This window comes from Phallusia mammillata, chromosome 1 (genome assembly GCF_965637545.1).
Source record: "Phallusia mammillata chromosome 1, kaPhaMamm4.hap1.1, whole genome shotgun sequence".
NCBI lineage: Eukaryota > Metazoa > Chordata > Ascidiacea > Phlebobranchia > Ascidiidae > Phallusia > Phallusia mammillata.
Genome location: NC_137252.1, coordinates 32,668,367 through 32,692,762, shown reverse-complemented (window position 1 = coordinate 32,692,762; position 24,396 = coordinate 32,668,367). Strand labels below are relative to the sequence as shown.

Genomic DNA, 24,396 nt, shown 5'->3' with positions numbered 1-24,396 from the left:
ATGATAAGTAATTGTGATAATAAAATGTAGTAAATATAAATGGTCCTGGCCGTTTTTAGTAATAAAAAATGTTGACTGTACAGATATTTGAAAAACTTAGAAATATTAAGTGTTAACCGAAGCAGTTTGTTTATCAAAGATATACTTTTTAAAGGGCCCCGGCAGCGGCGATGTGACTTTTTCTACATTTTAGATATTTAGAATTGCCAAAAATCAGGGATTCCGAATCACTAATCTTTTTTGTCTTATGATTTGTCGTTTTCGAGATATTCAATCAAACAATGAGCTCTCGAGCGACACCTTGGTTTAATATGTAGCAGCGATTGTTACGTCACCTCGTACCAACTTCTAACAATGGCGTTGGTCAGCTGTTGTTTTTATTGCTTGTTTTAGCTTTTGTGCGTACATTTTTCTATTGTTTACAACTGATAACATTAACGTAGATACTTAGTTGACAGTTAAGCAATAAATAACAACTGTTTGCTTAAAAAGGTAGGTGTTTTGTTGTTGACGAAAGGTATTTTCCACAGAACAGAATTATTGTAGGTGTTTATGTACTAACTATGGGGTCACGTCTAAAACTGCGGGCCCACTTGGTCCGCTTGGCCCAGTACTTGGTCCGTTTTTCCCTGCGACAGACGGGCCAAGCAATGGATGTAGTGGGCCCGCAGTGTTTCCTTACAAGAGACGCCACAATTGCAGTGGGCCAATGGGCCCGTAGTTTTTATACTTGCGAGAAGCGGGCCAAGCGTGCCCGCAGTTTTTCCATTACATAAGGCGGGCCAAGTGCTGGGCCAAGCGCGCCAAGTGATCCAAGTGGGCCCGCAGTTTTAGACGTGACCGCTAACTATGTGATAATGTAGGAGAGAAAATCATACGTTTGCTGCCATGAAATTAGTAAGTGCAACAGCAGTTAGCCAAGTTCAACGAATATTCTGAGTCGAATCTGCTTTGTATAAAAGCATATCCTGGATTTGAATCTATATGTCTCAACGTGTATTACAAGCAGCATGTTATCGATTTAAACGTCAATTGGAAAATCATGATGAGGGTAATTAACACCCGTCACGAGTAAGTTTTACTGTACTAACTACTAACATGCAACCTCTATGCGTTACAGGTATACTGCCTACTAAAATTTGTTGAATGGTGCTGGGGAAGACTTCAGAATTACGTTGCCTGACTGACAGCCACTTGTCAACTATAAGTTGTGAATTCCCTTGTGATGTTGCTGCACAACAATACATGTGGTTGCATATGCTTTTCACCCAAGGTCCCAACTCTTTGCAATAGGCTTTGTTAGAAAGTGCTGTCAGTTTCTTTTGGATTTCTGAATTGAAAACCATAAACACAAATATACTGGTGTATGCTCATCTTTTATTTCTATCATACTTGTAGCTACATGCCAAACATAATGTTTTGTTTCTGACGATTCTTCACTAATGTATTTAATGATTTGTGGATGCCTGTCAGTCACAAAGGCTTTAATAAACAATCCTTTGCTTGTGATGTTTTCAATGCATCCCAAGAATCCTATTTTTTCCATATCATTGCTGTTTGCCACTTCATTGCTCTAGAAAATATTATGAAATTACCATCTGAATACATTAACAAGGTTAATAGCAACAATTTTATTGTTGCAAAGATCCATAATTGTGTGTGCACCAAATTTAGCTGAGTCTCCAGGGAAATCTGCAGTTAATTTACTTCTGGTACACCATTTAAGAGGTAAAGAAGTTTTCCTTTACACACAATGTATTTTGGTTCATAGCTTAGATTGGGTGGTTCCCAACTGAAAATATATTGATATTATCACCAAGTAAAATTACCAAGTAAATAGCATGACAATAAACTAAATTAGTATGACATAATGGTAATATTAAAGACTATCATGTTAAATGAGATTATGTCAGAAAACAATTAATTAAAGCATACCATATGCTACTTTTCTTACAATTGCTCCCAATGCCATTTCTTGCTGAAGAAGACTGTTCTAATGAATACATGGAATGGCATTTGGCTTTAACACCAGAACTTTTGCCATACTCCTGTCTGCTGCATTTTATTTGTGAAACATTCATCTGTGAAATGTAGGCTACAAAGAACACTGTATTTCGTTGGTCCCTTCTACAAAGAACACTGTATTTCGTTGGTCACGTTAACAAAATTAATCCAAGCTGACTGCAATCGCTTTATATTTGGAAAGCGAAAAAGTGTCAAATGGCTGGCCTTTTGATTCCCTCTTGAGCTGCAACCATACAAAGAACACACTGCAAGCATTTTTGCACACTTGAGTATAAAAATGAAAACATTTAAACACCAAAATACCTAAACTGACTAACGTAATTGGCGTCGCAAAACGTTAACAACCACCGACTACAAACAAGCTCCAAACCAAGTTGGTACGAGGTGACGTCACATGGCGTTTGAGCTCAGTGACAAAATATCCGCAAGGTGTCAGTGTTTTTAGATTTAAAACGTAAATATTTGACTAGTAACTTCGATTTTTGTGGTTTTAAATCTGAAATCGTGTTTATAAAAATACGACAAACAACGTATTAAAAAATCATTTTCCGGTGCCGGGGCTCTTTAAAGTCTTTATTTGGGTTATACTTATTTTTTGCTGCTGGAAAAAGTGCAAGCCTACAGAAATTTGCAATACATTTAAAAGTTCTATGATAAGATGAACTAAGTGTGTATATATAAACTTGCAGCTTAAAATAAAATTATACCAATATAATGAAGAAACTGGTGGATGGCTGGGCTTTTAAATGAACAAGCCATTCATTTCAAAGTATCTTTAGTAGGCTGACACAGGATCTATTGGACTTCATGTAACTACTGTGTTTGAGTTTATGAAGCTTCAAAAAAACATGTCATACTGTGCTGTGTGTCTCTTAAGTTTTGACTTTTTTGATTTTATTGAATCACCAATATTGAAAATTGCTAATAATTCTTGCATGTTATTTTATGCCCTTAATGAATTTTTTTGGATTTTTTTGTGATATCCTCACACAACATGCATTGTGGGAAGTATCAGCTGAAACTGAAATAAATGAAAAAAGTGCCACTTTGGATGCAAAATTTCCCACGATACTTTTTATGTTGTACAGGTGAATAGATTTAAGAAAATTTAATAATTTTGTTGATATTGGTTGTTTCATGCATCAATGTTACTTGTATTTGTTTATATTGCATTTTTTCTTGTGGTTGTGTTGCATATGACAGTACACTAATACAACATGGTATATAGTCCTTAATTGATGCAATAAATATTTTTATCACTAAAAGTGTCAAATATCTTTCAAAAAAATTAAAAACAGAGGGAAAGATTGTACCACACCTTTAAAGGTACTGCCAAAAGCTTTCAAAATTCAGTATATGCTAAAAGCGTCAAAATCCAGTAAATAAACGATGACTTCACTATTACGTCATGACTTTTCTGACCTTGGAGGAACATAGTCGAACTATTTATCCCAATTTTAGATGAATATACATCACAACTTTTGTATCTTTCGGGACTTAAGTAGGCTACATGTATATCTACTGGAAAATTTAACCGCTAAAACCTGATTTAAACTCTATTTCATGTTCATTTAAACATTATAAGTTGAGCGTAGTTATATTTTTATTCAAAATTTTGCAGAAATTGCAAAATCAAACACCGCAAAAGTATCCAAATTAATCATTTTATAAATCGGCCCCATAAGGCGCAATGCAAAATTCGCGCTAATTTCGCCCCATTTTCATCCCCACAACCAAAGAACACTATAACCTATAGGTTATAGGTTATAGAGTTCTTTGCCACAACTTGTGTTTTCTATGGCGTGCGACAACTTGTGTTTTCTATGGTTTTTGGTTCCGGTTATCTGCTGGACTTTGGAAAAGCATTTGTTTCACATGACTAAAAGACGGGACTAGCTGAAAGTTCACAAATCACAAGCAGTGCTTATAGCGATAGATTTGATAACGCAAAAGCAATTAGTCGACGTTGACAAGATATCGCTACTAAAACCGTACTGTAAATTTGCTAACATTTTGTGTACAATGGCAGTTTGTGCTAAGTCACCCAGTTTTTAGCAGAAATATGCTTCAATTCCAATTCAAAGTAAAACCAAAAACTTTTAGGCTTGTAATTTCGCTGTAACAAATCTGTGGGCTGGCAATGCTATTAAGAAGAATGCAATATTACTTTTTTATAACATCAAATTATCTTGTTCATTGCCGCTGTTTTTTTTTAATTTTTAAGTAAACTATTTTTAAGTTTCAATGTCACCTATTTTTACTGTTTAAAGTCAATGGATTTTTTAAATCTGTTTGTGGTCTGTGATTTTTGTTCAGACTACTGGTATATTATAATTACAAATTTTTTTTTGACCTGCTGTGGTTCATGATGTTTGTCACATAGCATAAATAGCTAATGTGCTTGCACTCCAAAGCAAACAATTAACCACTGAGCATGCGATTCAACTATAACAAACTCTGTGGATGGGCAATGCACTAAAGTTCTGCCAAGATACATGTGTCACTAGAAGTCAAGCAATGTGTGAATCAGTTTACTGTATTTAAGTTGAGTGCAAAATGTTAAGTTGTAATTTGTTTTGAAAGTGAATGATACAGTATGCATGTACATAGCTCTGGTGTGAAAGTCTTTGAGGGTTTTAAAATTTTATGATTTTGAAAAAAAGTTTTAGGTTGATGTTGTAAAATGCTGCTCCTCTAAAATATGCAATCTATGCAATCTGTACGCAATCTACTAATAAACGTATGCAATTTTAAAAATGTTGATGGTTATGGCTTTTAGGGTCTGGGTGAGGGTTTATAATAAAAATAACACTATAATTTAGTTTTAGATGTCCAATTTCAGCTTAATGTTCTCATGTGTGTTGAGAGTGGTACTAAACTAGGATAGGTTTTTGACATAAAGAATTTTGCTCAATCTTTGAAAATATGTGACATGACTTGTAAACTTTATACCCTTTCCATTGTTCTACAAAACATTAGTTTGCATGCTGTGTTATATTAATAGACCAAACATTAGTTTGCATGTTAAAATTTTTTCTTTGGTGACAAAATGGGTCAGTGTTGCAGCAAACAGAAAAGAAACCATTATACTCGTCTCAGCCATGGATTATCTGCCAATTCAAGATCCAGAAACAACTCAAATGCCTCAACTTCAAGGAGCTCTGCCTCAAAACAATTTATTGCAGGTGAAATTGTTATTCAAATGTGAATAAATATCTGGTTGGCTTGTGAAAATTATTATGGCTTCCCATCCCTGAAGGGGATTCATATTGTTGTTTGGCCTTATTTTCGTCTGTCCAATGTTGTTTTTGCAAGTGTTTGGTCGATAACGAGTGCTTTACTTTTGGAAAACTTTAGGAGTTTAGGTTATTACTTTCTGCTAACTTGTCCTTTGAAATCTAAAATTTTTAAAAAATTATAATAATATTTTACATTATATTAATGGCGTTACAAATTGGCATCCCACGCAGGTGGGGATCCATTCATTTTTGCTTGTGAAAAGGTTAGCAGGTTAAACAGTGTGTATTAGTATAGAGAATATATAAATTGGCAACATCTAGGAATGCCACCATTTAAGTTTTTCACTTACTCCATCTTTGTTTATCAACAGAGTCTGCTAACGAGCAACCTGGACCAAGCAACAGACATGATGAGGTCAGTTTATCAAAGTTCTAAGGGTTGAGACTTTGCAATAAAAATACACCAAACACTTTATAAATATGTAATAGTTTGTCGGATAATAAAATTATTAAAATACTTTTTGAAGGATAAATTCGTGGCTGTTAATCCACCGTCAACTCCTCAACAGAAAGCTGTCAAGCAAGCCAGCAAAGGTAAAAATATAGATTTGTATAATGTTAATGTTTCTAAAGACCAATCAACTTCAACCCTTCAGACATAAGTGAACATTAACATCAATAAATCTAGCTAGCGTTTTTCCATATAAAAAGGCATAGACTTAAAAAGAACATTATGGAGAAAAAGAAGACCTCACTTTTTTTTCCTTTTTTTATCTGAAGTTTGTCCATGCACTTTTGGCATCGAATCTTTGATGGATTTGAGGATGAAACTTTCACAGATGGTAGATAAAGTTATGTACTAATTGTAAACATTGAATGAATTGGATAAAAGTTTGACAGTTGGTGTAATATGTCATTTTAAGGTGTTGCTTGTTATGTTTTGCCTTGCAGTCAGATTAGTTACCCCATTAACCCCTGAAATGGGTAAAATCTACAAAAGTGGCCAAATTGAATGTGATTTAGATAGTTCATAGTTAGGGAGCTAGGTATGTTCATTTATTGTTTTAAATCCTAAATATCAAGCGCAATTCTTATCAAACATTATTTATTCCGCTGTTATTTTCCACTTTTATATATAACACTGTAAAACATATTTGCATTAAAAATGTAAAACACAACCAACCAAAACACAGAATAATCACTGCAAACAACCTTTGCACAACTATGGTGAAACAAAATGCCCCAAAATCTACAAATACATAGATATTAGCATAACCGGAAAAAGTTAATTAATAACAATTTAGTTTCTATTGCTTTCACATGCTAAAAATAACCAGGCGTCACATTCCTATTGTAGCTTAAATAGCATCATAATGCATGCATAATTTTTTTATTGCTGTGTGTAAACTCATACCACCGAAATTTATCACAGTGATCACGCTATCACGGTAACATAGTTACAAACATGCTGTTTATCGGTTGTCTAGTGACAAAAAGTCTGATACAGGTAATCGGTAATATGGCAAATACCAGCGCCATAATCAGCCTATGCCCAGTTACAACCTGTATCATACAGTGACAGGTTTGTCTCTATTATCGTTTAATATGTTTTCTGCTGTTTTTATTCTTGTATGTTTACCTATTTTTTTTTACCAATTCCTGTAAGTTTTCCAACAAACTAACCAAAACAAGAACCATTACATAATAAACAATCACACTAATTAAACTTGAACTATTTTCATTCAGACCATAGTGTTGGAGACAAACAGAATATTGATATGAGGGAAGCATCAGTTTCAGGTTCATCAATAGTTGGGGTCCAAGGGAACGTGCATCAAGGAGATGTGCATCATCACTGTAAGTGCATGCCATTACCTCAAAATAAAACACTACAATTTAATAGTGGGCTTCATGATTTAAAGCAGTTTTGAACTAAGCACACATGGTAGGATAGTATTGTAACAAACATTTTGAATGTTTTTTAGATTACACACTGTTCTCAATAATCGTTAAAACCTTGTACTGTTATTGGTCCCCATCCCTGAAGGGGACACATATTGATTTTACTTGATTTGTTTGTTTGTTTGTTTTTCTTCCCAAAATTTGTCCGACTCATTTTTTCATCAAATGTTTGATGGATTTTGATGAAACTTACCCAGATGGTAGATATAGTTGTGTAGATGTGCCATCTGCTTCGTTTGTGTTGATAATCCCAGTATTTACCTGATAACCCCCTAAAATGGGTGAGGTTTTAAACAGTGTCAGATGGGCTGAAATTTGGATAGCTTAAAGAAAGGCCATTCATAGGTGTTGATTGTTGTGTTTAACCCTTTAACCCCATCATTTGCCCCACAACCACCAAAGTGTGAATAGTATTCGTATGTTACTGGGCATCACAAGCGAAAGATATCTGTGGCCCAATAGTGTTACAAGTACAATCAGTCGTATGTTACTAGTGTTTGTGGATTGTTTTGTTTTTGCACCATGGCAGTTGGGGGGTTGTTAACAGCCCTATGACGTCGGAAGCATTAACGTTTGTTGCTTAAAACACATCTAGCGGTTTAAAATGTTAAACATGGGCAGATTGGGCTGAAATTTTACAGTACTATTGATTGAGTCATTGTGATTACCCCACTAGCCCTGTAAAATGGGTAAGTGGTTAAACAGTGTTGGTATTGGCTGAAATAACATAGATAGCAGGTAGTATATGCCATTTGTAGGTTGCGAGTGATGTGCTTTTACCTTGTAGCCTTATCATTTACCCCACTAGCCTCTTCAAATGGGTGAATTTTTTAAACAATTTTTAAATTGAATAAAGTTTGGACAGCTTGTAGTATTTGCCATTTATGGATGTTGCTTGTCGTGTTTCGCCCTATAGCTCCAACATTTACCCCACTACCTGTCTAAAATGGGTGAATTGTTTTGACAATGTTTGAAATATATTAAATTTAGTACAGCATGTAGAATTTGCTATTTATAGGTGTCGATTGTTGTGTTTTAATCTATTTTGCCACTATTCACCCTTTCTTTTCTTTAAAAAAGAACATTAAATGGGACAAACTTCAAACAATGTCCAAGCTGAATCAGATTTGTTTAGTTTATACTTTCAATAAAAAGCCCTGTACGGAACACTGTGTTTTACCGGACAACACATGGTTATTTATGAAATGCACTATTTTCAACTTTGCATGTGTGGAGACTCATGGGTTTCTGCATACAGAAACAACTAAGATTACAAAGGATGGTGGGAAATATGAGACCCATTATAAATTAAGTGTAGGGAAAATATTACCAGTCCAAAATAAATTATAAGGTATGTGCAATGACAAATTGTGCTTAGCCACCCTACTAGTTAATAGCTAAAACTGACTGTTAGTAATATATTCCCTGTTTGTGTTACTTATCATTGTTTTTGAATTCTTTATACCACAAAAAATTGTGCCATTGAATGTAATATAACACTTAATTGAAAATGGTGCTTGCATCTGATAAAACAATACAGCTTTTGTATGTTTCTATACATATTTAAACAAACATACAAGCTTCAATTAAGCTAAAGAAATCAGCTTTGGTAATAGGTTTGCTAAAATCAAACACATAAGATCTGCTTTGCTTGTAATCAAACATAGTTAAGTAAACAAACACAGATGTCTGGTTCTGCTTTTAAAGCACTTTATTCGGTAAACTTTATTCGGAATTTGAATTGTGTGGTTTTGTAAATAGTATGTATCCAGAATTGAGGTTTGTACCATTAACCACCTCCTTGTATGGCAGAGGTTTAAATGTCACAGTTGTTTTCATTTTGTCTTGCAGTACATGGAGATAGTCACCATGGAGATAATTTTTCATTACCACATTCAAATATTACAGGAAACATTGGACCACATGGAACTATTAACATTGAAAACTGTAAGTTACATTCATTTTTAGTAATTTACATTGGTTGAAAAATTAAATTTCAGTGATGGGTTTATGATAAGAAAATGGCCTTTATTTAAAGCTTGACTACATGTGTAACCTTGCAACTCTCTCATTCCTTGTAGTTAGCTGTATCAAGCTGCGAAGGATTATGGCAAATACATTTGTTGGTTGGTCTTGCTACATTGCTGCAATATACAGCACTTGTTGTATCTCAAATCAATTCATGTGTATGTGAAGGATTTCTAGATTTAAATACTGACCCCAAAAGCATGATAATTTTGTAAAATATTTGAGGCCACAAATTCTTTTACTATTTCTGGTGCAAAGATATTTTCCATAATATGTAATTACCTGGAATGTGGTCCAGTACAAGCGAATAATAGGCTTGGGATTTAAGATTCTGAGTACCAAGTTTGTAATTATCATCTGTATAACCTGTTAGCTTCATACAGAAAATATCTAGTAGCAAAAGCTTAATTTTTTTTAATAAACTAGGCAGAAAGTCTTATAAAAAAAACTAATGTAAAGATGTTGAACAATAACATGTGTTGGCAAGTGGGTGCTGCTTCGGTTTAATTAAAATACACTTACTGTATACCTTTGAGCTGCTCATAACATGCATTTCATTACTTATTGGCACAATTGGTAGTAGTTTTGCTGTATTGAGAATTTATTTTATAGTAAATGCAATAGCTCACAAAAAACAGGGATGTAGATATATAAGTGGAGTTGTAAAAAGATTATTGTATTTCTACACTAAAATATCTCTGTAGTAAAATCTTGTCTCAGGAAAAAAGATGTGTAGCGGTCACGTGCTTTTAAACCATCATTTTGACACTTTGGTTTGGCTAAGCATTAAGTAATGGAAAATTTTAACTTTGCAACCATGACTTTTCGTTCCACGGAATTTATATGCTGCTTTTGCGACATATGGTATCGAGCGGTGTAACTTTACTGTTCCATGTGTTCTCATGATTCAGTAACTATTGGAAGCACATATTCAGTGTCGTTGTTACATGTTCCCGTCTTCCTCATATGTTCCAACAGCCTGACCATAAGACAGGCTGTTGCGTAAACCGGGTGTTTCGAAATAGTTGTGCAATCCATTGCAGCGCTGCAAATCTTTGCAAGCGTTTAACTTAAACAAACTAATAACTGATGTGAGTAAAAGAAGGTACTGTTCTGGAATGATCGCACGAAAAACGAGTATCAGTTTAAAAGCCAATGTTTATCGTTGATCTTTCTCTTTTCCATCGTATCCTTTCCTTGAGATAAATGAGACTTGATGTGTGTTGCGTAACCAGAAAAAAAGACAAGAACTAAATTGATCTTTTGTGGACCATGTCGGCTCTATGCAGCAAGCGTTAAGAATCGTAATGATGAACTTACTCGCTACTGCAGACGACCGATACGAGCCACGAGAAGCAGAAGAAATAACGAGCTTTCAATTAAACAGTAACACGCGAGCACGGGCGAACGCACACTCGCCCCCGCAGATGTAACATATGTTATATTGCAAGCAAATATTTTAAAATCATCTGGCATGGTACTAGTTGTATGAATAAGTTTTCCCCATTATCCCCAAGTATTGTACCCTGAATTACACTTTTCTGACATTACAACCCATCAGCAGTGACATATGAGTTTAAATTCAGTAGTTACATCATAGACCAGTGGTTCCCAACCGCCGGTCCGCAACTTATCTTACTTTATGCCAAGATGCGTTTATAAAATGGAATGATAAGTAGGCCTATTGCAAAGTTGTTGGTACCTGCGAAACTCATTTTAGGCTTGGCTGTAAAACTGAGGTAGCTCTCCGCTGTTGATACCTGCATAATTGTTATGGGTCCCCTTCCCTGAAGGGGACACATATTGTTTTTGTCCGTATTTTTTTTTCTTATTTCTTTTTTCTGTCTAACACTCATTTGTAACGCTTGTTTGGTCAAGAAAGAGTGCTTTAAATTTATTCAAATTTGGACATATGTTAGATATTAATCCAAACTTGGGCCGCCTGAAGTTTGACCCCAAATTACGCAGCGGTTCACCCACAGGCCCCCGAAACGTAAAAATTTTAACGCTGGTTTGTAACGCTGGTTAGGTAAAGAAAGAGTGCTTTAAATTTATTGAAATTTGGACATATGTTAGATATTAATCTAAACTTGGTCCACCTGAAGTTTGACCCCAAATTACCCAGCGATTCACCCACAGTCCCCTGAAACGTAAATTTTTAACGCTGGTTTTTATCGCTCATGTGGTAAAGAAATAATGCTTCTAATTGATTTAAATTTGGACACATGTTAGTTATTAATCTAAACTTGATCCTCCAGAAGTTTGACCTTGATTGACCCAGCGGTTTACCCACAGGCCCCCGAAACGTAAATGTGTCTAACACTCGTTTGGTCAAAAAAGACACTGTAGGCAGATGTCCCAAGAGAGTAACTCATTGGTTTACGATAACAGGAGGGCTCAGCTTGATGTCGGACAGACGTTTCCTGATACGTCGTTTCGGTGATTAGAAATCAGCTGTTTTGCACAGCAATGCTATTTTATTTTATTAAGTTATCACTCACATTTTCAGTTTTGGCAAAGGTTTCACACCTATGACGTGATTTAAACCTAATAACCGTGCTTCAGTTTTGTATATGTCAAGAAAAACTTTGTTAATGAAAATAAAGATAAAAAAATAAACTTGACATTTTTGCAAGCTAAATGTTTTTTAAATGCTCGTTGTCAGGTTGGCCACTGCATGACCAGGGGTTACTTAAGGTCAACTAGTAGGTATCACTAACACAGTTCAGAGCTTTCTTTCGTCATAACGTAGCGTTTTTTTGCAATCGATTTAGGAATCAATACTCAAGGCATGTATAAATTAGGTTGAACGGTGTTGTTGAACACCAAGGACTGCATGCTATTGAAAACGGTGTCAAAAGGTCAAACAGTCGTTTGGCGTGTGCACCCTGAGAGGTTACTACAGGTCAATGGTACTTGTTTTGCGAAACAAAGTTAAATGATAAACAATTGGTTATGTATACAGTTGTAGCAAATTGCTTTTTAATTTAAAGTGTCTGTAACACAACTGTTACAGCTTTCTAGAAATAAAATGTGTTTGAAACCTGACCTTGGACCACAATATCTGGGTCAAAGCAAGAGAATCAATTGAAATTATATTTTTTGTTCTTTTTTAAAGTTTTTGTAATTATATGACAATAAAAGTGCAAAAAGATTCCGAACATTTTTTTTTATTGTTGGGTTAATGCATTCTAAAAATGTGTCTTTAAAAATCTAAAAATCACCGCAACATTTGTTTACCGAAAATCCGCACAAAAACGCGTGTGGGGACCCATTCATTTTTGTTTACAAAAACAATGATATGTGTAGATCAAATGATGTGTATAGTGAGTTGGTAAATATCGTATATAATATATAAAATGGTAGTATATCAGAAAGCCACCATTCTAGTTTAACAAAGCTTTTGTGACGTTAGTGATTGTTTTGTCATAAATTGTGTCTAGCATTCAACAAATTTTTGTAAAACAAAGTTATTCTTCGCTTTTGACATGAGATTCATGCTGGAAGCGAAACAACAGCAAACACCACACTATAGCATTGATTTTGTATAAAAATGTTTTTTTGTTGTTGTTTTAGCTGGTTGTCGTTTGGTTGTAATTTTTCGTCCTAAATACATAGGCTATGACTAAATCTTGCATTATGTTGTGCAGCAACAACTTTGGTGAACTTACAAATATCTGTTTCATTTACTACGATCTGTTGTTGCCGGTCTGTGGATTTTTTTTACATTTTTACTGGTCCCATGGTGCAGAAAGGTTGGGAACCACTGACATAGACAACTATTATTTGTCATAGCAATTTTGTGTCATTGTTCAGGGAAGATTAAGACATTTCCCCATTTTAGGTTTGCCTGCAAAGGTTATTTAGGGATCCATGGGCTTAAGTTACATAGATCATGACTTAAGTCTGAATGAATAAACATGTTTTATAATTATGAGTCCCCTCTCCTCAAGGGGACACATATTGTTTTGGCCATATTCTTTTTTTTAATCTTTTTCACAGTCTATGTTTGTTTTAAAACTGGCCTTGAACAGCAATATCAAAGTCAAAGCTAGAAATTAAATTCATAGATGATTGGGAGTGTTTGTTTACTTTTTTACTGCTTTTGTATGGGTAGGATTGATGCTTTCTACTGATTTGTCTGTAGAAATCTAAAAACAACCACACTCACTTTGTAAACCGATTCAAATACAGGCATTAAATACATTTCAAATACATTTTTGTTTGCAAAAACAATCATGTGTCTAGGTCAAATGGTTTGTACAGTAAATTGGTAAATAGGGTAAAGAATACATACATAACATGGAAATAAATAGAAACTCCACCTTTGGTTTTTATGATAATGATTGCAAACTTAGCCTGCTGCTTGTTATAATTAATGGGTATCCATTGCGTTTGCTCATAAATTTAAATTTTGTATTATAATAGATACCACTTGCACACACTGTTTAATACTGGGTTTAGTATGGGAGTCTACAGTTTTCATTTAAGTTGCTAAAAGGGTCCATGGTACTAAAGAGGTTTAAACACAAACTGTTTAACCCTATAATGCTTTAAATAAAAAAGTTTTAACTTTCTGTCCACTTATGCTATGTCTACATACATATTATACAATTTACGATTAAGCTAACACTTCCACTGTAGTTAACACATAATTTTTTTGGTTCAGATTACAACAATGCCCAAAGAACACCACCTAGTACTCAGGGAACAGAAGGTATCCGAGTGACATCTTTTTTTTTCTTCCCAAAGTTTGTCCGACTCGTTTTTCCATCAAATGTTTGATGGATTTGGCTGAAATTTACACAGATGGTAGATATAGTTATGTAGATGTGCATCCCACTTTGTTTTTGTTGATAACCCCAGTAGTTACCTTGCTAGCCCCCTAAAATGGGTATTTTTCCCAGAAGTTTGTCCGACTCGTTTTTCCATCAAATGTTTGATGGATTTGGCTAAAATTTACACAGGTGGTAGATATAGTTATGTAGATGTGCATCCCACTTTGTTTTTGTTGATAACCCCAGTATTTACCCTGCTTGCCCCCTAAAATGGGTGTTTTTACCCAAAGTTTGTCCGACTCGTTTTTCCATCAAATGTTTGATGGATTTGGCTGAAATTTACTTTTTGGCTGAAAAATTTAAGATGGTAGATATATTCATGTAACACTTTGTTTTTAACCCCCATATAACCCCAGTATTTACCCCGCTAGCTCCCTAAAAGGGGTGAGTTTTTGAACAGTGTCGGAATTGGTTGAAATTTGGATTTCTTGTATAGTATGTATTTATAGGTGTCGATTGTTGTGTTCAACCCTGTAGTCCTAACATTTACCCCACAAGCCCCTAAAGTGTAAAACGTATTTGTATGTTACTGGGCATCACAAACGAAAGATTTCTTTGGAGCAATAGCGTTACAAGGGCAACTAGTTGTATGTTGCTCGTTGGTGGGTTGCTTGCTGGTCGTTTTTGCACCATGGCAGTTAGGGGCTTGTTAACAGCCCTATGACGTCGGAAACAGTAACGGTTGTTGCTCAAAATACCTGTAGTGGTTGAAATTTTAAACATTCTTGGATTGGGCTGAAATTTTGCAGAACTGTTGATTGAGTCTATGTGGTTTCTACTTATTTTTCAGTTTGTCTGTCGAACCCAATTAGTTACCCTACTAGCCCCCTAAAATGGGTCAGTTTTTTAAAACGTTAAATAGGACATACTTCAAACAATATCTGGGGTGAATCTAATTTTATAGTTGGTCAGTTTGTTTTACCTTACAACACCTGACTTTCTCATGGTTATCTCTTGAATTGCATTATTTTCAATCTTGCATGTGTGGGGACCCATGAGTTTTTGCCTGCAGAAACGACTAAAGTTATAAAAGACGATGGCTAATATGGGACCCAATACAAAATAAGCATAGGAAATATATTTATGTTTTAAAATAGGTTATAGTGTATATGCAAGGGCAATATGTGCTAAGCCACCCTTCTAGTTATTTTTGACATTAAACTTATTAATATATCCGCATGTAGTGTTCCAAAGATATCAGTTGTGTTTGCACAACAATGCTACTTGGTTTATGACATTTAAGTTAAATTGAGCTCGTCAACTGGTACTTGGGTATTGTTAATGTCTGGCAAAGTGTTGTGAAACAAAATGTAGTGATTAAACTAGCATTGTTAGGTTTACAATTTCTTTAGTAGTAATCGTAATGTAGTGAAATTTTAAACCGTTGAGTGTTTTGGTTGTATGTCAAAAAACTGATCCAAATTAAGGTGATTTAAACCGATCAACCACTGTCTAGATAGGGTAGACCAGATCAAATGCTCATGGCATCATTTGAGCCGTTGTTTTTATCATAAAACTCATGAATATATATGCATGTAGTGTTCCAAAGAAATCAGTTGTTTTTACACCACCATGCAATGTGGTGTTTAGCCATTAAAAACTTGTCAACTGATACTTGGATATAGTATATGCCTGGAAAAGAGTTTTTAGACAAAATGTAGGAACTATGTAGCTCAAAAGTCTTGTTAAATGGTGATTAAACAGGTAATGTCAGTTTAGCTACTGCACGGTGACAGAGCACCTTTTTACACTTGTTAGACACTTAATTTCCATGGAAGTGATTGATAGGTTTACAAACAGTCTGAAATCGCCTCTGCTTTATAAATGACCACTCCACTTGGTAATGTATCCGTGAAATAAATCTATAACATTTTTGGTCAGTTGTTGTATATCTTGGTAATGATGTTAAAAGAACATGGATAAGAAGTTTGGGTGAATGCTTTTTACCTATCTGACCTTTGAAATTTTAAATTATTCACCCTATATTAATACCATTACCGATTCAAATAAACTTCTGTGTGGGTACCAGTTTTTGTTTTAGAAAATCAGCAATAGGACATAACATGTATAAATTGGCAATATATATACATAAAACAAGTTTACTTCCTAATGGCTATAATCTTGTATTTTTATTTAGACATCTGTGATGATAAGAAGGCACCATCTGAAGCTGACAAAGGTAAAAATATATTTTAATAGATTGACATATTTTTTTTTACTTTAAAATAAAAAAAATAACATTAAACAGTGCCAAGTTTTTATCTACTTTATCCCTTGTTTAACCCAGTGTTTTTTAACCTTGTTGGAGCCTTTTTTTGAAAAACTTCTGTAGCCTAAACCAACCATAAAAAGTTCTACACAACTGCATAGCTGTATTCGAAAACAATTGTTTATAGTGGGTTCTTCATTCAGTATTTAAAATTTGATCATGTGATCGTCCAACTGGTTACCTTTACAGCCCCGAGTATGGAAATCTTCACATTAAATGTTAGAATGCACATTTTTAGATTGGGGAATGTTTCATACCTTTGACACGATGCTTCGCTTTGTTGTATTTCAGGCAAAACTTTGTTGATTAATATCAAAGTCAAGGGGTGTGTGTGCTATTAAAAAATGTGTCACAAGGTCATTAAATGGTTGTTCGACTGCCCCATGTCGAAAAGCTACTGCAGGTCAATGGTGACCTTTTGCAAAGCAAAGTTAATTGAAAAACAATTTGTTATGTATACCTTTGCCGCAAAATATGTTTTTAATTTGTCAGTGTCTGTAATACTGCCTAGGTTTTTCTAGGAAACGTTTTAACTGTTTTAAAACTGGTCTTGGACAGCTGCATCCAGGTACAGCTAGAGATTTAATTCTCACAGGATTGAAAGTTTTTCTTACTGTTCTTTACTTTTGTAAATACATGACAACATAATGATGTAAATAAAGTATGGGCAACACCTTTAAATTTGGGTTAATACTTTCCACTAATTGGTCCTTAAGAATTTAAAAATAATTGAACCAATTTTTAACCTAATTTGCATAAACCAGTGTATGGGAACCATCAAATAATGGTGTGTATAGTAAATTGGTAAATAGGTTATGGAATATATAGAATTAAAAAATACAGGAAAGAAATCTTTACCGTTTTTTAATGAGTTTAATTCGTTGTCTTTGCTATTCTCCTTTATTAATAAAGTAAACAAAAAGTGGACATGTGGACATAGTGCATCTAAATTATCACATCACATAACATTACCAATTTGCACAAACACATGTGTAGGGACCAAATTTGTTTTAGAACAATTATGTGAACAAATGCTAAATGTAGGGATTCAATTTGATTTAGTTAGTAAATGCATATTCCTTGCAGGTATGGAAAATGGTCCAAGGGGTTAACGCTAAAATAGGTTGTAATTTAAGAGTTTTATCCTCACTGTTTTCACGGGCGCTTTTTATCTACTTTTTAGCTGGTATTTGCTCACATTTTGGTCCTGAAAAGATGATTTAACGTAATTATTTTTTTGTTCTGTTGTTACTTTGGCTGTTTGTGCTTATCCCCTGATTCATAGCCTTTTAATTTTAGTCGCTGCTATTAAAAAGCACCAGGAGGAGCATATAAAAGGCTTACCAGAAAGTGTGGCACTTTATGATAAGAAAACAAAACAACACCAACTACCTGATGTACATCCGGCAATGCATGCATATGATGCTTATGAAGGAGAGCAACCTGTGAAGAAGGACAAATTCATTCCATCCACTATGAAACAGGATTTTGACACTCCTTTACATAAACAGCCTGTTTCTTTTGATACTATATTAAATATAAGCTCACATAAAAAATTCATTACATTAGTTGGCCCACCTGGTTCAGGAAAAACTACTCTTTCTAAACAATTGGCAAAACGTCAAGAAAATCATCATGTTTCTTCTTCGATTCATGAACCTAAATCTGTCATGTTTCTTCTTCGGTTCATGGACCTAAATTATGAGCAACATCTAACATGCAAACAACTGTTTGTTGACTTTCTTTGTCCTGGGTTTGATGACAAAACAGGAGAAAGTGCATTTCAGTGGATGATAGCAAACCAGGACAAGTGTGTTTTTGTTCTCGATGGTTATGACCAGGCCATTTGGTCCCTTGAAAACATGAAATCGCTTAATGTATCTTACGATACACCATTGCCAATTGATCAGCTAATAGCAAATCTTTGTTGTAAGAAGTTTTTCAAAGAATCTTTGCTATTGTTTACATCACGCCCCCACAAAATTCTTAAAATCCCACCAGATCTTCGTCCAGATGTCACAGTTTATGTTGATGACCTTTCAACTGAAGATATGGAAAAGCTATTCCGTGCTTTGGCAGGGGACAAGGCAGATGAATTGTGGGAAATGGTATCTAACAAGACCCCACAACTGCTTGGTCTGTGCCATAATCCTTTGTTACTGCAATTTATTATTTTTGCTATTTCACATGGAGATATAAACAAAGTTAAAACAGTCACAGAGGTTTTCAAAGCTGTGTTAGAGCAACTAAGATATTCTGACCATGCACGCAACAGAGATATTGCCAAGTTATGGGAGCCAATTGGTAAAATGGCCTATGAAGGCATGCTGGAGGAAACAGTTGTTTTCAACACTGAACATCTTGGGTGTCTTAAAGCAGCTGATGTCCAAGATATTATTATAGTCTTTGCTCGTAAATTTGGCTTTCCAAGTCAACGGTTATTTGACGGTGACCAGCTGTTTTATTTTTCTCATCAAACGTTACAGGAAATGTTTGCAGCCAAGTACATGTGCGAGTCCATGTCACATGAAGAATTCAACATAATTATTCTTGAGGTGGCTGAGGGAGGTTATTGGTTAATGGTTCGACGATTTTTGTGTGGCCTCTTGCTTGGGGACAAAACAGGTGGGTTGTCAAAATTGTAAATGAGGTAGTTTAGTGATCAATACACTGTTATCAGTTGGCCTGATTTCCATCTTGAACTGTTGTGTATTCATTAACGCTTAGTAATTATGATACTTTCACAGGTATGCAAGCAACATCATGCAAAACTGCTGATCAACTCTCAACAATAAGGCAAGGTATTGGAATCCCATAATGGGATACAAAATTTTTATGGCTGGCAGGGTTGGGTAACGAATCCTATCAGTTTAGTGCTTTTCAACCTTTCATGCACCATGCACCCCTAAAAGTAACATTTAGGCCCTGTGGCCCACTATAAGTAACCCTCATAGTCTTGAGGTTCCTCACCAAAAAATGCAAGTAGCAAACGCAACAAAATTTTAAGTCCATAATCTATGTGGTCTTTGCCAAACATAAAATCTCAATATGGATAAATAGTGTGGAAAATAGTCGACTAAATTAAGAAATTAAATCATTTACTGAACACACTTAATACTGAGCATTATAAAAGAAATTTGCTGACTGACTTTTGGTGGATGTTTATACTGAGCCTACACCCGTGCCCTCCTTATAACAGCTTGTGGACCCCCTTGGAGGGCCATGAGACCTGGTGAAAAACCACTGGTCTAGTCAGTGGGGTTCGAGTCGCAATTCAAGTCCTAAAAGTTTGTAAAAGGAAGTTTTTAATGGTTTAGATCACTGTTTCTCAACCTTTTTTTCCTGTACCACCTCTTTTACGTCTACATAATTTATAAACGCCCCTCTCATAACTCACAAAATCACAACGATTTTATTTCACGTACAATATCAATGCGATCACTATGAATCTTATGAGCTGAATCTGTAACAAGCTAGATCTTAGCACTTGAAATGTAAATAAGTTATTGTGTAATACAACATGATTCTACTCCCTGCAGACAAGAGCTCATTGCTTTTAACTTTAACTTGGTACAAGTAATGGGCCAAAACTGTAATTGTTCCCTCTGGTCGATCACGCTCGGTGTATTGTGACAGTCACGTTTCTATTTGCACGGCGTTTTTTTTTACTTATTTTAGTGCTCCCGTGTTAGCCTCTAAGGCCAGATTTAAGCTGCAGAGGTCCCCCAGGCATAAAATAAGGGACAAGCCTACGCTAGGAAAAACACCTAGCGTTGGCTTGTCTCATATTTTATGCAGGAAAATCATAAGTAACAAAAATAATTGAAAACACATTTGGGCGCTCGTGTTGACTATTTGACGTTTTTAAAAATCCAACTTTAGTACGTCAGCACTGCACAAATCACACGTTCGTTCAAAATCAATTCGTAGCAGGTTTTTATAGTAAGGTTTAACACGCGGCTATGTTAATGCGACCATGCGGTAGAGTATCGAAAATTGCGATGTTTGGGACTAAGTACTACTGAGGTTCTTGCTTCGGCCAAGCACATTTGATGCCCGCAAAAAAACGCAGGAAAGCTCCGACAAGTGACGCATTGTCATTTGCACAAAATGCATTGTGATATCATTATTAAACACACGGAGTAAAACAAAGTGCCCAATACATTGAATACTTTTCCTTTAAGTCAAATTTACGTTTACTGGTCGCTGGAAGAGATATGACAAAATGACTTTGTCGTTTTGTTTCGTGTTACCTGCCCTACTTTCTCCCGGCGTTCCCCAATTACCCCCCCCCCCCTCAGTGATAGCACCACCACCCCTGCTGGGTGTTGTTAGTTGTTATTTTCAGTGCGACTATTTTTACCAAAAAACTACCACTACTTTACTACAACGAATACAACCCATCAACTGCCCTTTCTCAAGTAGAGTCAACTTTAATGAAACACGTTATTTTACACTCATAAAACACCGTCGATGGGAACGTCAACCCTTCAGAGTTTTTGAAAACCCTTTAGAGTTTTTGCAACACCAAAATTCCTACTTTTACTACATACGCTAGAGCAGGGGTGGGGAGCCTTTTTTGTTCATAAAGGCGACCCAATACTTCATTGGCACTCCTGTAGGCCGCATAGACTCTCGGGCCTATAGGAGAAATGTTGCCTCATGATTGTCCCTCCAGTCGTAGGACTTGCGTTCCTGTCTGTATACAATGTTATAGCTTAATAAACTTCTCGATACATTTCCACTTTCACTGTAAACAAGGTCTAAGAAAATCTTGTGACATGACGAAGGCCTCACTTATGCCCTAAAATGCCGCAGGTTCCCTACCCCTGTGCTAGAGCGTTTGTACAGGAAGGTAAAGCAAATACATGTTCTTGACGATTTTCGCAGCTAAAACTCAAGTCTAGTCTTTGAAAGAGATGACTCGAATGTCCCTATCATTGCGCAAAGATGCCCTATAAGTTAAAAAACTTAAAATGTTCGTTTAAGCTCATCATCCAACCCCGAAAATTTGAAGTGAAAATCTGAATTCCCAATATTTCCAATATGGACCCGAAATCTCATCCCTACAGTGCGACCTGCCCCACACTGGTAATTTACAAGGCTCGCTTAATAGTGACACCATACTTGCGCTCCATGGCATTTCAGCTTTTTTTAAACTTTTTTTGTGCAAGTCTCTCGTTTCTCTGGGTTTTCCTTCCTTATCCTTGAAGTTAATTTCACCTGCCTATAAGACCACGCTGTTAATATTCCTGTCCTCGTTGTTTTTTTGCATAAAAACGTTTTGAAGATTTTGTTTATTTCTGCAGCTTTTCGCGAAAAGCTTATCGAATACATGAAAACCGACGTGCGTAAATACGAATTGATAGGTAAGAGTGTATTTTAGTCTTTAAATTACCCTTATTACACCATTACAAGATATTTACCAAATGTACCTTTCCATACAAAACCGTAATAATTTTTGTCAGGTAGTTTTTTTACAAAAAGGTTTGTCACCATTCTGGCTACAATTGCGTCGGTAAAGCCTCGTTTTCACAACAATATGAGAAATAATGAGTTGCTTACCAACCACCCAAAAAACGAATTGATTTCAAACTAAAAACATTTTTTGTTGTAAATTTAAACTAAATTTGCCCCAGCAATAACAAATTACACTCGTTAGCACCGCTAGCGGAACTTTACCACAACATTGCTACTACAATTGCATTGTTGCCTGTGCCATAATAAATCCTCTATTGCGTCATGACTACCATATTGTGTTTGTGGAACATTTTGCTTACCAAGTGAAATTGTAAGTCAGAAGCCGTTAAAAGTTTTGGAGGAAGGACGTGTTAATGTTGCTCTCGTGTTTAGATGCTAAATTTGTAATTTTTAATCTTTTACAAAGTATGCAAGCTAAAAAGTTGTGCAAATAAACAAGTAGGCAGACTTAATCAACTTTCAAATACAGTATAATGTATAAAAGTAGACCTAATTAACTTTGGTACAGCAATCATGCAAATAGGCAACTGTAGTAATTTTTTCTTAATATACTGGGCGTTTATTTTTGTGATAATAAATAATTTTTTAAAAACCTAAATTTGTAAATTTAAGCCCTGCTTTTGCCTTTTAAAGTTATTTAAATAACTTTTTTGGTCACCCAAACTCTAAAATTATATCCTTGTCGCCCTGATTTTGCCTTTTATACGACCCACAACATCTAAAAAAAATTGTTTATTTTATTAGATCTGCTGACGGACTTGCAAGAATGCTCAGATGATGAAAAGGATTTTCTTGTAAGTCATCTTCCTGTGAAGTTTCATTTCAGCTTCACTCCCATCTCATCGAGTGCAGCGCACGCTTTGGCTGAAATCCTCCCGAGGTTGAATCGAACTGTTGAGTGGCTGTATCTTGACGCCTGCTACCTGAACTCAGACACACTGAGGGTGATTTGTGGAGGAATCAGTAAAATGAAACACGGGGTTTGTTACAATTGTGATTTTTTTGAGAATATGTTTTAATAATAATTACAAAACCTGAAATTAAATAAATGACGTCACTCATCACGTGACAGTTAATATTTTCGACAAATAATCATCAAATCTTGTGCAGATGGAAGAACTTAATCTGACTGGAAACATGTTCGGAAATTCCGGGGTTGAAATAATTTCCGCTTCCGGTTGTTTAACGGAAGTTAAGAAGTTGGAACTGGAGGAATGCAGGATTTCTGATGATGGGAAACAGATTTTATACAGAGAACTGGAAAGACTCGGACTTCCCGTAAGATTGTTTGTTCGGTTTATAGATAAACATTTTCCAATACAAAAATACATGTGAATAAAATAGTGACGTAAATATAATTACGTCATAGGCTGGTGACGTCACACTCTCAACAAGTCTGCACTTTGTGTGTGATTCTACTTGTGTTGTTTAAAAATATTTCAGCTGAATGTATTTTTTGTTTTTTGCAGCGTTCAACTGTTGATTTCGATGACTCTGACTATAAAGATTCCGATGAAGAAAACGAATTTTCCGACAGCGATGAAGATTATTTTGATGAAATTTTTGATGAAAGTTAAACTTCGACTTCAAACTTTTTCATCAACACGATTTTTACAAACTTTCACAACTTTGTCGTTTGCTTTCGTTTTATTGTATTTGTGATTCTCGTGCTAATAAAAAAATAAATATTTAAATGGAGTTGCAGTCACAAGTTTCTAGAATAAAATTTAAAAAAACAAAAAAACATAAATTTACTGCAAAATTTCAAAATAAACCGGAATTGAAAAATTTGTCCAAACTGCATCGTTACCATGCTAATAAAATTCACACGTATTCATGCAAATTAGAAACAATTTTCCCAAGATTTTGGTATTTTAGTTGTGAGCTTGGGGTACTGGAAAAACCCTTTGATATTTTGGATTTTTTAATGTTATGCTTAAAATGAGTCTTAACTTACAATATTACTATTGCTGCCAATAAAAATCATCTTTAGTTGCTTATCATATGTTTTTAGGTTGCACTTAATTTGCATAACAGTAGAGTCTCAATTTAGTGTTAAAGGTATTACTAGCTTGTGCAAATTAATCGAACTCTGTCACAACTAGTAAACCAAGCCTCTTTGACATCATCACGTTAAAACAATCACTTTATCTGTAACGTGGCATATAAAGAAATATAATAACACATAAGAAAAAAATGCTTTTACAAGTTAGCAGATATTTTATGCAATCGGCAGTAGCCACGGATTCCTAAGCTAAAAGCGCAAAGAGTTAGGTAAAATGTTGGGATTTTCTGCAAACCGACCATAACTACCGATGTTAAATTACGGGGCAATGACATCTACGCTTACGAGGCTCTCCTGGACCGGTGGTATATTTTCAACCATGATCTCACAAGCCTTCAGTTCCTGTAACTGCGAAAAAAAATCCACAGACTCAAATGAAGATGGGCGTTTTTCAACACTGACTTTTATCTAAAACAGAAATTTTGGAGAGCTTGCAAAATACACAGACTTTAACGTTCAAGAATTATTATTCTATATTGTACGCAAAAT

The 24,396-nt window shown here is 35.2% G+C and overlaps 1 protein-coding gene and 2 long non-coding RNA genes across 6 annotated transcripts; 2 read left to right on the top strand and 1 right to left on the bottom strand.

The window, feature by feature from the left end:
• Nucleotides 1–852: 852 nt before the first annotated feature.
• Nucleotides 853–1,365, top strand: LOC145231301 (uncharacterized). The gene is made up of 2 exons (XR_013860782.1): nt 853–1,071; nt 1,121–1,365. It is a non-coding gene; the product is annotated as an uncharacterized LOC145231301 (long non-coding RNA).
• Nucleotides 1,361–2,240, bottom strand: LOC145231290 (uncharacterized). The gene is made up of 2 exons (XR_013860781.1): nt 1,936–2,240; nt 1,361–1,573 (listed from the first exon to the last, which is right to left on the bottom strand). It is a non-coding gene; the product is annotated as an uncharacterized LOC145231290 (long non-coding RNA).
• A 2,067-nt stretch (nt 2,241–4,307) lies between these two features.
• On the top strand, nt 4,308–23,559 carry LOC145218897 (uncharacterized). 4 transcript variants are annotated; one of them, XM_080086296.1, is made up of 13 exons: nt 4,308–5,210; nt 5,636–5,679; nt 5,792–5,858; nt 7,011–7,121; nt 9,078–9,173; nt 13,924–13,971; nt 16,230–16,271; nt 17,661–18,986; nt 19,109–19,162; nt 21,671–21,730; nt 22,587–22,822; nt 22,953–23,120; nt 23,312–23,558. In XM_080086296.1, exons 1-13 carry the CDS (start codon nt 5,075–5,077, stop codon nt 23,417–23,419), a joined length of 2,496 nt encoding a protein of 831 aa, XP_079942422.1. In that variant the 5' UTR covers nt 4,308–5,074; the 3' UTR covers nt 23,420–23,558. The 4 variants fall into 4 exon arrangements, with proteins under 4 accessions (XP_079942422.1, XP_079942436.1, XP_079942446.1 ...); XM_080086310.1 differs by lacking the exon at nt 21,671–21,730 and having other exon boundaries at nt 23,312–23,559; XM_080086320.1 differs by lacking the exon at nt 7,011–7,121.
• Nucleotides 23,560–24,396: the final 837 nt, after the last annotated feature.